The 14,039-nt window shown below is 50.7% G+C and overlaps 1 protein-coding gene across 3 annotated transcripts in view; it reads left to right on the top strand.

Annotated features, from left to right (window-relative positions):
- Ctif (cap binding complex dependent translation initiation factor) overlaps nucleotides 1-14,039 on the top strand; it is a 253,456-nt gene that overhangs the window by 46,801 nt on the left and 192,616 nt on the right. For all 3 annotated transcript variants that reach the window (XM_057788585.1, XM_057788586.1, XM_057788587.1), the window contains exon 2: nucleotides 9,887-10,092. In XM_057788585.1, coding sequence (XP_057644568.1) covers nucleotides 9,913-10,092 — 180 coding nt within the window. In that variant the 5' untranslated portion in view covers nucleotides 9,887-9,912. The remainder of the gene's footprint in view (nucleotides 1-9,886; nucleotides 10,093-14,039) is intronic.

Below are 14,039 nucleotides of genomic sequence, written 5' to 3' on the forward strand. Positions count from 1 at the left end.
AGTGGCCTGCATGTTAGCCTGACTGTGAGACTACAAAGAAACCTGTGCGTGGGAACGCTGTATCCGGCAGCTATAGACTGATGACCCCCTTGTCACTTAGGTGTCTAAGCTGGTACAGTCTTAGGGCATAGCATGGGGATGAGCTTTCCCTGTGCACAGTCTCTTAGACCAAGAATGCATCGTACACTGTCAGCCTGTCTTGCTGTCGCTTTCAAAGCCTGCTGTGGGTCTAAAAAGAAAGAAAAGGGAAGGGTGGTTTGGATGCTTGTCCGCTGAGCAACCTGGGGGTGTGGAAAGCAAGCATCTCAGGAATCCAGCTGAGTCCAGGCTCTGAGTTCCACGTGTCGTGTCCCAGCTCTGTGCTGTGTTTCATCACCTGGAACTGAGGAGCTCTGCTGCAGCTTGCTTGCTCCCAGCCTGGAAGAGAAAATGCTAGCCCCAGATTCAGGGAGAGATCCGGACTCAAAGGAGTAGGCTGAGAGTGATGGAGGACCCCTGATGCCCTTTTCTGGCCTTGGTATTTACACACACACACACACACACACACACACACACACACATCACATCATACACATATCATACTTTTTTAAAAAAATGAAAAGACCAAGCCCCAAACACTTTTTTTACAAGACAGATGGTATACACAGATCACTTTATGGTCTATGGAAGAGTTGAGTCTTTCTATCCTCCCTGAAGGACGTCTGTGTAGTTCATAAGACCTTCTGTCCCATATTGCTCCTTTAGCCATCTGAGTCTTGGCTCACCCCAGCTCAACCTGAATGTCCACGGATTCATTGGCTTATGCTGTAGAGTTAGTCTCTATGATGTTGCAAATATGGAGGACTGAGATCAGGATCCCGGATTATTACCTGTCCTGTCTAGCAGGACAGGGTGCTCTAGGAGTTCCAGCTGTAAAATGGACACTGCACGTCTGTTCTGCCCGCAGGAACAGGGTTATAAGAGCTCACTGATCCAGCCATAATAGGCTGCGAAGCCCCCAGGAAGGCATAAGACCTGAACTGCCTCCAGGGATCTGACCACCTGATGGCAGTTTACTCTGTCACCTGTGCAGGCCCCAAGCCTTGACTTGGATCTGGTTCCAAAGCACCCTAGCCTTCAATGGGATCCTGCAGCTCGTGGCTGCTGAGCAAGGGACAAAGTGGGAATTGAGTAACACGCTGGTTGCCTCTTTTCTAGTTAGAATAGTCACATTTTGGAGCCATTCTGTATGGGTTTCTGTACTAACTCAGCCTATTATAAACCATGTTACCTTTGGCCAGGCCCTGTCTGCCTCAGTAACCTCATTTGTACCGCAGGGACAAAATGGTGTCTGCATCGTGACGTCTTACAGATTAAATTCCTGTCACATGGTGTCTGGCCTAAGGTAAATGCTTTGTAAATTAGTGTTTATTACTGTCCACATTACAGGAGCATTTGTGAGTTTATTTGAAGATAAGTATAGTCTTAGAGGGGAAATGACTTGGAAATCATTTCCAAGGACATGATATTGAGGACTTGCTTTCAAAGGCCAGCTGTGTGAGTGGGAGTAACAGAGGTAGCCGTGACAGTGCTGGCCCTGGGCCTAGAGGCCAGTTCAGGAACCCAGGATCCAAAGTTCTTGCTGTTCCATTTCCTCAGGGCTCATGGAGAATTCATGGAGCACTCTGACAACACTGGGGATGGACTGGGCTCAGGATGCTCACGGTTGTCCAGTGGGCCCGGGTGTTGTATAGGGTACATAAAGGCTACCCAGAAGGGGAGAGGCCTGCCTCCAGCTGAGCTGTCTGAGCTACTTCTTCTGCACTGTGTCACCTGTCTCTGCTCCTCAGCAACCCTGTGGAGAAAGAGCATCAGTGTCCTGCGGGCTGCTTTCTGCTTTCCAGCTCTTGGAGACCAAGGAAGGGATACACTGGGTTCTGGTTTCTCTAGAACCAGCTACAAGGCCCACTCAGCAGTCCTAAGCTGGGGGCATGAAGGAGAGTGGGGGGCACCCCTGGATATTCTTCTCTCCCTGCCATACTGAGGAGCAGCATCCTGTCCCTGGACAGAGCATGACTGGACTGCCTTCTGTGGTGGTTTGCTTCTGACTGGGCCAACCCAGTGCCTCCAAGAGATACCGCTTCCAGCCACCTTGTGGAGAAGAAAACCACTCTTTCTTTCTGAGCAACAACTTTTCTGTGTATTTCTGTTTGGACTGCCATGTGGGTGTCATTTCCAATGCTCAGGGACAATCCTTGTTCTAGATTTATTTCCAAGTTCTGAGGGGCATACTCGCCTTTTGTGCTCACAGACAACCTCCTCTTATTCCCTTGCTGGAGTCGGTCATACTTGGACACCTGGAGGTCCGGGTGTGCCGCATGTGGGCGAGGGGAGTCTTGTGAGAGATGACTGCACAGTGCGACGGTAACAAGGGGGTCTCAGGTCTATGCAAGCTATAGGTTGACTGTGGTCTGAATGGACCAGTACCCCTTCATTCCAGCTGAGAGCTACAGTATGAAAAGGTGGGCCAGAGTTGATTGATATGTACATGAACTCTTATGATTTATAAATATTCGCTCAAAAAATTTATTTTTGAGACAGGGTTTCTCTGTGTAGCTCTGACTTTCTTGAATGCTCTGTAGACCAGGCTGGTCTCAGACTCACAAAGATCTTCCTGTCTCTGCCTCCCTAGTGCTGGAATTAAAGGTGTGCACCACCACCGCCCAGCTTCACTCAGGTGTTTTTAAAGCCCTCAACCAGATACGACGCCATAGTTCATAGGTGGCCAGGAGATGTAGGTGGCTCTGCTTTGTGCCTGGGCTTCTGCGTATGATGCGTTTATCATCTGAGGGATGCTGTATGTAGTGGTTTAGATGAGATGTCCCCCATAGCCTTCAGCATTTGAAAACTTGGTCCCCAGTTGGAAGAGCCGTTTGGGGAGGAAGAGGAGGTATGGACTTGTTAGAGAAAGCTTGGCATTGGGGGAGGGCTTTGAGAGTTTGAAACTCATAATTTCTAGTTTGTTCTCTCTGCTTCCTGCTTGTACTTCAAGATAGGAGCTCTTGACTGCCATCTTGGTGCTCAGGTCACCAGGCCACCATGCCTGTCACCCCGGTCACCATGCCTGCCACCATTCTTGACATTTCCCCAAATGGCAATGGGCTCTTTTCCTTCTGGGAACAGGAAGCCCTGATAAGTTCTCCTTCTAGAAGTTTCCAAGGTCATGGCGTCTTATTACTGCAGAGAAAAGTATGAGTGCCTGTGAGGGCCAGAAGGCCCTGTGAGCCACTGAATAGCTGTGTTGAGTCCACTTTGGGCTCAGGGGCCAGCGGACTTTCAAAAGGACAGTGTGAGGAGGAGAGGGAAAGGGACCCTGTCTCAGGTCCCCCTTCCAGTTGCCTCTAGATGCTGAAGACTGTAGTTCCACTGAGACCCAGGCGGTGTGGAACCACCGCTCCTTCCGGGCTGTGTTTCAAGAAGATGCTCCAGAGACAAAGAGAACTGCCCGGGAGCTGTGGTTACCCTAAGAGGGACACTGGAGAGGCAGTGTTACCTGAGGAGGACCTGGGTGCCAGGGCCACTGCATTTGGAGCTTTCTGGCCTGAACCAGGAGTGCCATGCTGGGTTCACAACAGGACACATTTGGTGTCCCTTCTCCTATCCACTGTGCTCCAAGATAGTCTTTTTTTCCCCTCAGACAGTGAAGTCCAGAGGCCTTTGAAGAAAGCCAGTAGTGGAGCCCAGCTACCTACCCAGAATGCAGGGATGAGAGAGAGCAGGTCCCCTTGAATCTGTGCAGCATGGCAGAACTGAAGGCACCCCATATTTGTAATCCAGGAGAGGATCGGACTTAAGGCCCAGACAGAGTGTGGGGAGTTTAAGATGGTGAGACATTAGGGAGGAGAGCTCACCGGCAGCAGTAGCCAGTGGCCAAGTAAAGTTTCGTGGAAAAGGTATGCCTGAAAACAGGCCCCGGAAACAGGGGTGTAATCCAAAGAGGCGGAGGGGGGCAAGAGTCCAGAAGCAGAGAGGGAGGAAAAGGGTGATTGTGGGGTCCAGTGGTAAATGAGGGCTTGCTGTGTCCCTGGGTGTGCTGAGCCCTTCTCTCATGCATCTCCTCACTTCATCTGTGCATCTCCTAGTGAGGTATATGCTCATCAGCATTCTTTACAGATGAGGAGGCCGGTTAGGGACAGCCCAGAGTTGTGTGGCAGACATTGGGCTAACAAGTGCTTGTATTCCCCTGACTTGAAAGCAGAGGCAGCAAGGAAGCTACCTGACTCCAGCCAAGGATGTAGTTCAGTTGTCTGGCTAGTGACCCTGCAGAACTTTGGTCCATCTTACCTAACATCCATGTCCCCTGGTACCAGTGGGACAGTGTTCAGCAAGAGTTCAGGATGCTTTAGTTGTAATAGATTGTCTTGAGGAGGCTCTAGAATGTTATAGGAAGAGGTCAAGTCCTGGATTGGGAGGAGGATATTGAACAGGAGGATCCCAGCATCCTGTCTTTGACTTTCTAGGAGCTGGTGGGAACTGGGGAAAACTGGAGCCCAGTGGCCATGGGCAGGAGCACTGAGGAGGCTGGTGCTGAAGGCATATGCTAGGGTTTGTGTCTGTGAGTGTGTGTGTGTGAGTGTGTATGAGTGAGTGTGTGGGTGAATATGTGAGTGTGTGTGTGTGTATGAGTGAATGTGTGAGTGTGTGTGTGTGTGTGTGTGTGTGTGTAGCCTGGGCTTGGGTTGGAGACAGGTATAGAATGCCACAGAACCTCAAGGGTCTTGCTGTCTTGTCAAGGCAAGATAAAGACCCATAAATATTTTAAGAACAGCCAAGGGTTGAGTAACAGGATATGGGGAGGATAAGAAGGTGTCAGAGGCAGGGTGTGCTTGGAGCCAAGGAGGTGGTCAGTGTCAGGTCCAAATGGAGGCCCCTGTGGTCCTTGAGACCTTGAAGGTGGACCTGTACAGTAAGGATGCCCAGAAGTAATGCGGAAGTTGCACCTACAGAACCCACCTGTGTGCCCTTCCCCTTCTCACATCCCTTCCCTGGTTGTCCTGGGCCCAGTTGCTGGTCTGCTGCTTCTCACTCAGAGGCCTGGATGGCATGGATGATGTGATGACAGATCACTCAGTATCTCTGCTGGGTCCTCTCTACCTAGGCATTCCAGGATCATTGGCAGCTGCACAGGCCAACTCTCCTCAGAAGCCACAGCTTCTGCCTTCTGTTGCCTATGCTCTGCCTTTGCACAGGAATCAGCCCTGCTCCAAGTCACCCTGCTCTCAGAATGGAGCAGTAAGCCAAGGGACCCTGTCCAGACTTGGCTCACGGAGTAATGCAGTCTCCTATTGAGTACCCCCAGCCTATCATTCCCACTCAGTGTTAAAGATGGTAGCTGAGACCTACACTTGGGGATCCCAAAGGCTGACTGTCACCAGGAGTGGAGGAACTGACTCCACTGGGTGAGTTGTTGAGTGGCCTGTGTCTATACTATCTGTGGCTAGAGGTATCTGCGCATCTTCCAGCAAGCTCTTTTGCCTGCATGTTTCGATACCTTCATCCGCATAGGATCAGGCGGGATTCTCAGAGTGCCACTGAAGCTGTGCAACCTGGATTTTAGAAACAATGGTGTGGAGACAGTGCCCAGGGTCGTCCCCTACCCCTCCAGAGATAGGCACCTCAGCTTATTAGGTCCTACTGTGTGCCAGCTTTCCCTGAGTCCTGCGTGGACTATTAAGAGGGGAGCCCAACATCTTGTAGGGTGCTGGCTATCTAGCCACAAGGTCAGGGTGGAGCCTCCCACTATCCTGCCATGCTGAGTGGGTATCTGAGTAAGAGTAGTTGTGATGGAGGGATTCTCTGATCTTGGCTAGTCCTGAGAGCTGGCAAGAAATGTGGACTCTCACAAGGCATGTTGGTGCATGCCCATAATCCCAACATTTGGGAGGCAGAGGCAAGAGGATCAGGAGTTTAAGATCAGCCTGGGGTATGCAGTCAGACAGTTCCAAGGGAAAATAACCCCAGCATTTGGGGTCCAGCTCCAGCCTACCCAGTCAGAATCTGTATTAACAAGATACTGGGGACTCTGTGATCATTGAATTTTGGGAGTTAACCATGCCTGTCTGCTGGGTATCATCTCTTTTGGTCCTGTCCACTCCCCAAAAGAAATGCATCATCATGGACAATTGAAATGAAAGTGCTTCTTTGACTGCACGGTGCATGCAAATGCGGGTGTGGTCTGTTCAGCTTTAATTCACACATCCTCTAATGCCGTGATCGTGGTGCGGGACATTTGTATTCTCACAGACCAGCGTTCAGAATAATGCCCTATCCAGTGTTAGAGCGAGAAAGGGTTAAAGTGGAGTTGTGAAGTAGGGGGTTGCATCCCCACTCAGAGGATGATGGATGTCCTACCTCCTGCGCAGCGAGTGTTGCTGATTTCCAGCTCACACCCCGACTGCTGCATGTTTCTGAACTTTGCCACTTCCCAGGGGTTGGGAACCTAAAGTTTCTGTTCACACAGGCCTCCCCTGAACCAGCCTGTGTTCCTCTGGCACACATGACTATATCAAGTCATCGAGCCAGCACTGACTGTAGCAACCAGACAATAGGGATGGAGAATAGATTGCCAGGGAACTGATATTTTCTGCAGAGTCATCTGTGAGGGGTTGGAGCACAGGCCAGATGAGATGGGGGCCTGGCAGGAAAAAGGTTCCCATGGCTTCTTCTGGACAGCTATGGACATCTTCCCTCCCAGACAGCCCAGCCTTTCCCTTCCCACAGACTCTCTCTATATATAACCCTGGCCCAGGTCTGCCTGGCAAGTGATAAAGGAAAAGTTGTCCCAACTGTGTGTTTTCGGTGAAGCTGTTCTAGCTCGCCCTGTGGGTAGGGGATCTAGGAACTAGCATGTAATGGACAGCAGCCAGCACACATATGACAGAGTCACCAGGAACAGACCGCTGACAGGTAACCCAGGGGTATGGTGCTATATGGTACCAGGCTTCATAGGAAATGATGTGGGGAAAAATGGGATGAAGTCTTGGGTGGATGTGATGTTTGACATTAGCAAAAATAAAACAGTGAGCCCATGTTGGGTCCTCTGCCCTCAAAGCTCAGATGTTGCCCTCATACAGAGTCAACATCCTGCTGGTATCAAGCAGAGTGGAGAGCTCTGACTTCTGAGCCTGGGAGCATCAAACAATCCCCCTATTCGCTTCTAGGGTCCCTTGCAGCTTCCCTGTGTTCCAAGGTGGTTGAGTCCTTTGTTGTTGCCCAAAGCCAAAAACTGAGCCAGGAAAGCAAACTTTGAGACTTCCTAGCTTCCTGTGTGAGGCTCAGCAGCTGTGCTGGGTGGGTTAGGGAATGAGGTTGAGGAAGATAGGGAGCTAAAATGATGGAATCCCAGGGGCTGGAATGACAAGTTTCCCAGCATCTAGCCTGGCTTGCAGGTTACCCAGCTCATCCTTGAACGGGGAAGGGAGGGGGAATGCCTCTAATGCCTGTCTGTTCTTAAAAGGATTGGCTAAATTTACAGCACCTAATGCCATTTGTCACTGAGCAAGTGGTGGATGGGAGGATAATGAAGGGTGGAGACTATCTTATTGTTTCTAGGCCCCCTTTTCCTCTAGACCCTGATAGCCTGAGGGAGACTGCTGTGAGCTTCTGGGCTCAGAGCCCGGTAAGACCAGAAGGAGGAGGAGAGATAGGTACCTCAGCAGGCACCCCTGCGCTTTGTGTGCTTTCTGTGGAAGCAGCAAACAACTGTGGGCCAAACAATAAGGGGCTGGGTTGTGAGAGTCTGGGGATGAGGACAACAGTATAGGGAGGGTGTCTTTCCATCAGAGAATGGGTGTTTTACTTTCTGATCTTAAAATAAGCAGACAGGCACTGAGGGGCTGTAGCGCAGCGTGAGTGTGGCCTCGCTGGAAGGAGGTCTCAGAACACAACCAGAGAGACATAGATGTGCCCCCATGCCCTGGTCATACATGTCTGCTTCAGCCCTCTCCTCGTCTGCAGCCTCAGGGTACCACCCTCCGCTTTGGTGCCCTTTACAACAAAATGTAGCTTCAGCACTTTTCCTCCTCCTGGCCTTTTGGTCCTCTTCATCCATCACCTGGCAAGGAATAGAGAGGGGCAGGGCGAGGTCCCAGGGAATCACTGCAGAGGCCAGCTCCTGGGATAGGCATCCCACTTGAATGATTGAGTCAAGTGCACACCCTTGTCTCTCCTTTCCCTGCTGGCCATGGTCCCAACCTCTGTGTTCGCTCTCACTGTGAAGGCCAGAAGCCTCCTCTGTGGCTCCCAGCTCAGCCAGCTGCATGAGGTTTTCCCATCTCCCCTCACTGTGACTTAGAAGCTGAATTAGGAGGGAAAGCATTGAAAGAAGCATGTGTTGTGGAGGCAGCACCCCTTACTGACTTATAGATGTGGGGTACCTATAGGTGCGTGCCCCAAAGAATTGAACACAGCATAGCAAACATATTTGCACACCCATGTTCATAGCAGATTCTCCACAGCCAGATGCGAGCACAGCCTGCATGCCAGTGAATGGGTGAGCGGATGGCCAGTGACATGCTATTGTAATACAATATCTCATCATCAGCCATAAAAGTGCATGAGGTTCTGCTGTGTGACAGCATGGGATGGACCTTGAATGCATTGTGATATAAACTAATCACAAAATTATTACATGACCCCACTTAAACCTAGTCCCCAGAATAAGCAAATCATAGAGTCAGAAGGAAGGTAGGGTTACCAAGGCCTGGACCAGGGCAGTGAAGGGCTGATGTGGAGTGGGAGAAGGGCTTCTGTTTGGGATAATGAGAAGTTATGGAAATGGAGATGGGAAGTAATCATAGTTATGTAGCATTGTGACCATACTTAAAGCTACTGAGGACATGCTTGAAAGAATGTTTGTGCTTATTTTAAACACAATGGAGAAGTAGCTGATGGACATAGGAGATTGCCGCCTGAGATCAGGGAGAAGGACTTGCCTGGCACCTGCTTGGGGTTCTGTCACTTTGAGTGAGGGTCAGCTTCCCAGGAGTGACTTCGGTAGAAGACCGACAGATGGCATCTCTGTAAACAGTGTGCCTGAGGAGAGAAACAGAAGGGGATGCAGAGAGGGGCTCTGGAGGTCTGGTGCTATAGACAACTGGGGCTCAGTCTGCTCAGGCCCACTGAAGGTCACAAAGCTGCTGCCTTGGAATTGTCATCTGAGACGAAAAGGCAGGGCTTCCTTCCTGTCCAGGATGTCCCTGTGAGGTGTTAGATAGATCCTTAACTTCCAGGTCACAGGGATCAGGGGCCAGACAGGCCCTGCAGCTGTCTCCTGTCTGAACAAACCTGAGCAGGTGGTACCTGATGGTTGGTGCTATCAATTGTGCCTGGAGCAGATCGGACAACAGCAGCCAGAACAGGAGGGAGCCTAAAAGATAATATGGATATAATAGTGTCCAAGAGGGGACAATGGAACAATCCTCCCCCCCCCCCCCGCCTGGTACCAATATATTGCAGGATACAAATGAATCACAATGCCTATCCTTGCCTCAGTGAGCCAGGTGGTATCACTGCTATGTCCAGTTTCCTCACGTGACATGTGTTCATGAGACTCACGAGCCTGGGAAAGCCCAGTGGAGGGACCACAGGCTGCCATAGTGGACTGAGCCCACACTCTGTTCTGTGGATTCATGTCAAATCCCTGCCTCCTCTGGCCTCAGTGTCTTTCCCTTCATAGTGGGAACTCAGCATATTCTTGATGATAAAGATAAGCCAATAATATTCCACTAACTTTTCTGGCAACTGGGAGACCCAATTGCTCCTAAGAGTGGAAAGAATTTCCCAAGTGGGGCCTTGTTCTGGCCTCCAGCAGCATCTCACAGAGGCTGTCTGTTCTCTTCTCCCCCAGCCACCCAGGGCCCCTGAGCTGGAGGAATGGAGAACTCCTCGGCGGCGTCAGCCTCCTCAGAGGCAGGAAGCAGCCGCTCCCAGGAGATCGAGGAACTGGAACGCTTCATTGACAGCTACGTGCTGGAGTACCAGGTGCAGGGGCTGCTGACAGACAAGACGGAAGGTGATGGGGAGAGCCAGAGGACACAGTCCCACATCTCCCAGGTGAATGCTGGCCCAGGTCCAAGGGCTGGACAAACCCAGAGAGGTGATACCAGAGATCTTAATGTCCTAGCATTTCTCCCTATACTGCTGGGGTGTGGTGGTCCCACCTGACCCAGCATCCCGATCCAGCCCAAAAGCCTTCCCCTAGCTGAGCACCCTTGACCCTTGAACCCCCCTCTGGAACCCAAGCAGACTACCTGTTTCTTAACATACCGTTACTAGCCACCCTACCATGTGCCGAGTACGATTTCTTCCACAGTCTTGCATTCTAGAGCAGCTCTGGAGCTCACAGTTACCCATAATGCATGTCTTTGGAGAACTGTGACTTGTGACTGTATCTCAATTCAACTGCAGAGAGTTGTGTTGCTTGTGTCTTCTGTAGCGCTCTACGGGATGCTATATGTCTATGTGCTTAGATGCACGAGGCGTTCAGAGAGGAAGCTCAGGATGGTCTCAACCCCTGGGTCCAATCTGTCTCAGCTTGGTCTTGCAGGGGAGGTGATCTTACTTGGCAGGCTGGGGCTGTGATGTCTTTAGCAATCTATTATCACACACATCTTTGCCCAACGCGGTGCATCCCCAATAGATTCTTCCCAGAGTTGCTTCCAGATTTGGTTCTAGCTGCTCATTTGGCCATGGGCAGAGCCCCCAATGTCAGAGGCTCAGTTTTCCTATCTGTCAAATGCTTCAGGAATGTCCAAGACAACAAGAGTGACAAGGGCAGGTGCCAGCTGTACGAGGAGACAAGGAAGGGCCTTCTTTTCTGTCCAGGGTCAGAGTACCAGGGACCTCTCTTGTAGCTGTCCTGCTTCAAACCTGGGTGGTCAAGGAAATGGTGTACCACTTGGGATCCCTGCCTTAGAGAAAAGCTGAACGCAACCACTTGGCTCGCTGCCCAGCAGGGAGAAAAATCTAGTCTCCTGGCATTTTAGGGAGCCGGAATGAAGCCCAGACCAGGAGTCAACCTAGGAAACCATGAGGAAACAGGAGTTCCCTGCCCTGTTCCACAGGGCACTGGGGGAAGAAGATAGTCCTACACTATTTCCTTAGTGTCCTTGATAGTCTAAAGCTGTCAAGTGAGTGTGTGAGACCATAATCTGCTCACTACCCAATCAACGCCCAGGGGTGGGTTGATGCACCCGCCCTCTGAGGGATCTGGGAGATGTTGGGATTGGGAGTGAGTAGAAGCCCCACCCTTGTGGAACTTCTGCTCAGGTGTTGGCGACCATCTCAGCTAGGAAGGCCAAAACAAGCAACTCAGGACCCGGGGCTTATTTGTTGATTTATTTATTTACTTTGTTTTTTGAAGCAAAGTTGGAAGGTTTTATTTTGGGGGCTTTTGTTGTTGTTTTGGTTTTATTTTCTTCTTTACCTCAGATATTCTAACAGATTTAAGCACAATATTGAGGGACCTAGAGAGTGACCTGAAGGGGGCAGGGCATACCCAATGCATTGGGTGGGGACTTCTCAAGAGAGCTGCTATTTTGAGGTATTAAAGAGTGGTCAAGGTGAGGTCAGTGAAAGATGAGGAAGGAGGCCGGATGGTGGGTAAAGAGCTTGTGGACTGAAGGAGCCATGCATGCCAAAGATGGGGCCAGAAGAGGAGCCAAGACCTAACCAGGGGGTTGAATGCTGGAGGAGGGGGAGGAGCCTCAGGCTGACAAGGTAGAGAGAAGGGGACCATGTGGACAGGAGGACTGATTCTGGGTCAGGAACACCTGGATAGATGCACAAAGAGGAGGAACCAGCGAGAGCTGACCAGAAGAAAGCTGTGGTGGGTGCAATGCCAAAAGACTAGCAGGAGGAGGGTTTAGGGAGTGGGCGGAGGGACTCCTGTCAGGATGTGGAGGGCAGGACCAGCACTGCTGAAGGGACAGCTGGAACACTAGTGGCAGTGGCTGGAGAGGTTCCAGGGGAGACATGGAGGTGGACAAGGGAAGCATCAGGAGGCAGCTGAAGGTCAGGCTTGTTACCACCACTAGGAGCACAACCGAAGGGGACAGTGATGTGGGGGTGTTTCAGAGGTGAGGGCCAACAGGACCATAGCCAGGATATGTGTAAGGTACTGGGAATGGTCGAGGTGAGGGGAGCAATCAGACCACGGATTCTGTCCACCTCCCCACAGCCCGTCCTGCTAACACATCTGAGAAATGAGTCCTGCAGCGGAGTTGGGGAGGGGGGGCAGGGGGGGGCGGTCCAGGGATTCTCAGCTACCACAGGGCTGGTGCAGAGTTAGGACAATGGTCCTAGCCAAGGTTGAAGGACAGTGAAGGACATCAGGAGAAAGACCAGGGAGTGAAGATGGTGATGTAATTGGATGCCCAGCCAAGGGAAGGTGGAGCGGGCATCAAGGCAGGCAGTAAATGCCATCATGGATTGTAGGCCCTGGGGATCGAAGCATTGCTGGATCCTGGTACTAGAGAGAGTGGGTGGAGTCCAGAAGAGGTGTCTTGTGTAAAGTGTCTGAAGTTGAAGGTGGAAGGATGCAAGAACAAGGAAGGGGCTGAAGTGAGCCCATGAGTCTGTGGATGTGAGGGAAAAGCCAGCACCAAGGTTCATAGCTTGGGACACTGGCACAATCGCCAGGCTCTCTAAAAGCACCTGAAAGGACAGCAGGGAGGGCGAGGTACCTGCCATCCAGGAGGAATCCCTTGGGTGGGACAGTGGGAGCATGACCTGGTGATCTGCAAATGACACAAGATGGTAGGAGTGTGTTTGGGGGTGCTGAGTCATTTGTACTCTTCCATCTCTTAATTTAAGCCACTCTCCTATACAATTAGCAATGTCATGACCTGGACCTGAAAACCGAGGTTTCATTGGTTTGGGCTGCCTGTGGCAATGTGTTAGTTACTGTTGCTTTGTTGTGATGAAATCGCTCACATTAAACACTTAAGAGAAGGGCTTGAGAGATGGCTCAGTGGGTAAAGTACTTGCACACAAGTGTAGGGACCTGAGTTCAAATCCTTAGAACTGGTGTAAAGCTGGACATGGTAGCAGGTGTCTGCAATCCTGGCACTTGTCCAGCTGTGTAGATGGGGAGATGAGAACATCATCTGAGGTTCACGGGCTGGCTGGCCTGGTATACACAGGGTTAACGAGAAAAGTAGAGAGACTTTGTCTCAGACAAGGTGAAGGGTGAGAACAAACACTTGAGGTTATTTTCTGGTCTCTGCACACACACACACACACACACACACACACACAAACACACACATACACACATATACACACACACATATATACACACATACACATACATACACCAATACACACATATACATATGCACATACATATTTATACACATACATACACACACTACCTCCACCAACACCAACACCATACTGTATGTGTGCACACACTCACACATGTGAATATGTACACTCACACATGTAAGTATGTACACACACATACATTCCACACACACACACACAGAGAAGAAAAACATGTACTTTTTTTTCACTTAGAAGAAAAGTGTATCTATTTCACAGTCTCATCGGTTTTGCTCCATTGTGGTGGGGAGCGTGTGGAGGAACACAGCAGTTCACACTGTGGGGGATAGGAAGCGAAGTGGAATAGTAACAAAAAGTCCCACCACCACATATAGACCTCCTTCCTCCAACCAGGCCCCGCCATCCACAGTTAGTCTGATTAGAATCTGAAGCCATCTATAGACTCTGCGGTTCCTTTAATTAGAAATGGCTTTGTAGACACACCCAGGGGTCTGGCTAATCGCCTGTCTGTTTCTCAATCAAATTGATTCCAAAAGAAAGAAATGCTGCAGAGATCTCGAAACGTCTGAGCTGATGTCCCTGGCATGTGCCATGCATTGCCTGCCTCTGTGTGGGGCTGGGGCCTGCAGTAGGGCTTCCTTGAAAGGCTTTTCCAGCTGAAATATGCTCTTGCAAGGAGTGAATCTGAGGAAGCCAGGAGGCCTCACCTGAAAAGC

The sequence above is a fragment of the Chionomys nivalis genome, chromosome 14, assembly GCF_950005125.1.
Source record: "Chionomys nivalis chromosome 14, mChiNiv1.1, whole genome shotgun sequence".
NCBI classification, from domain to species: Eukaryota; Metazoa; Chordata; class Mammalia; order Rodentia; family Cricetidae; genus Chionomys; species Chionomys nivalis.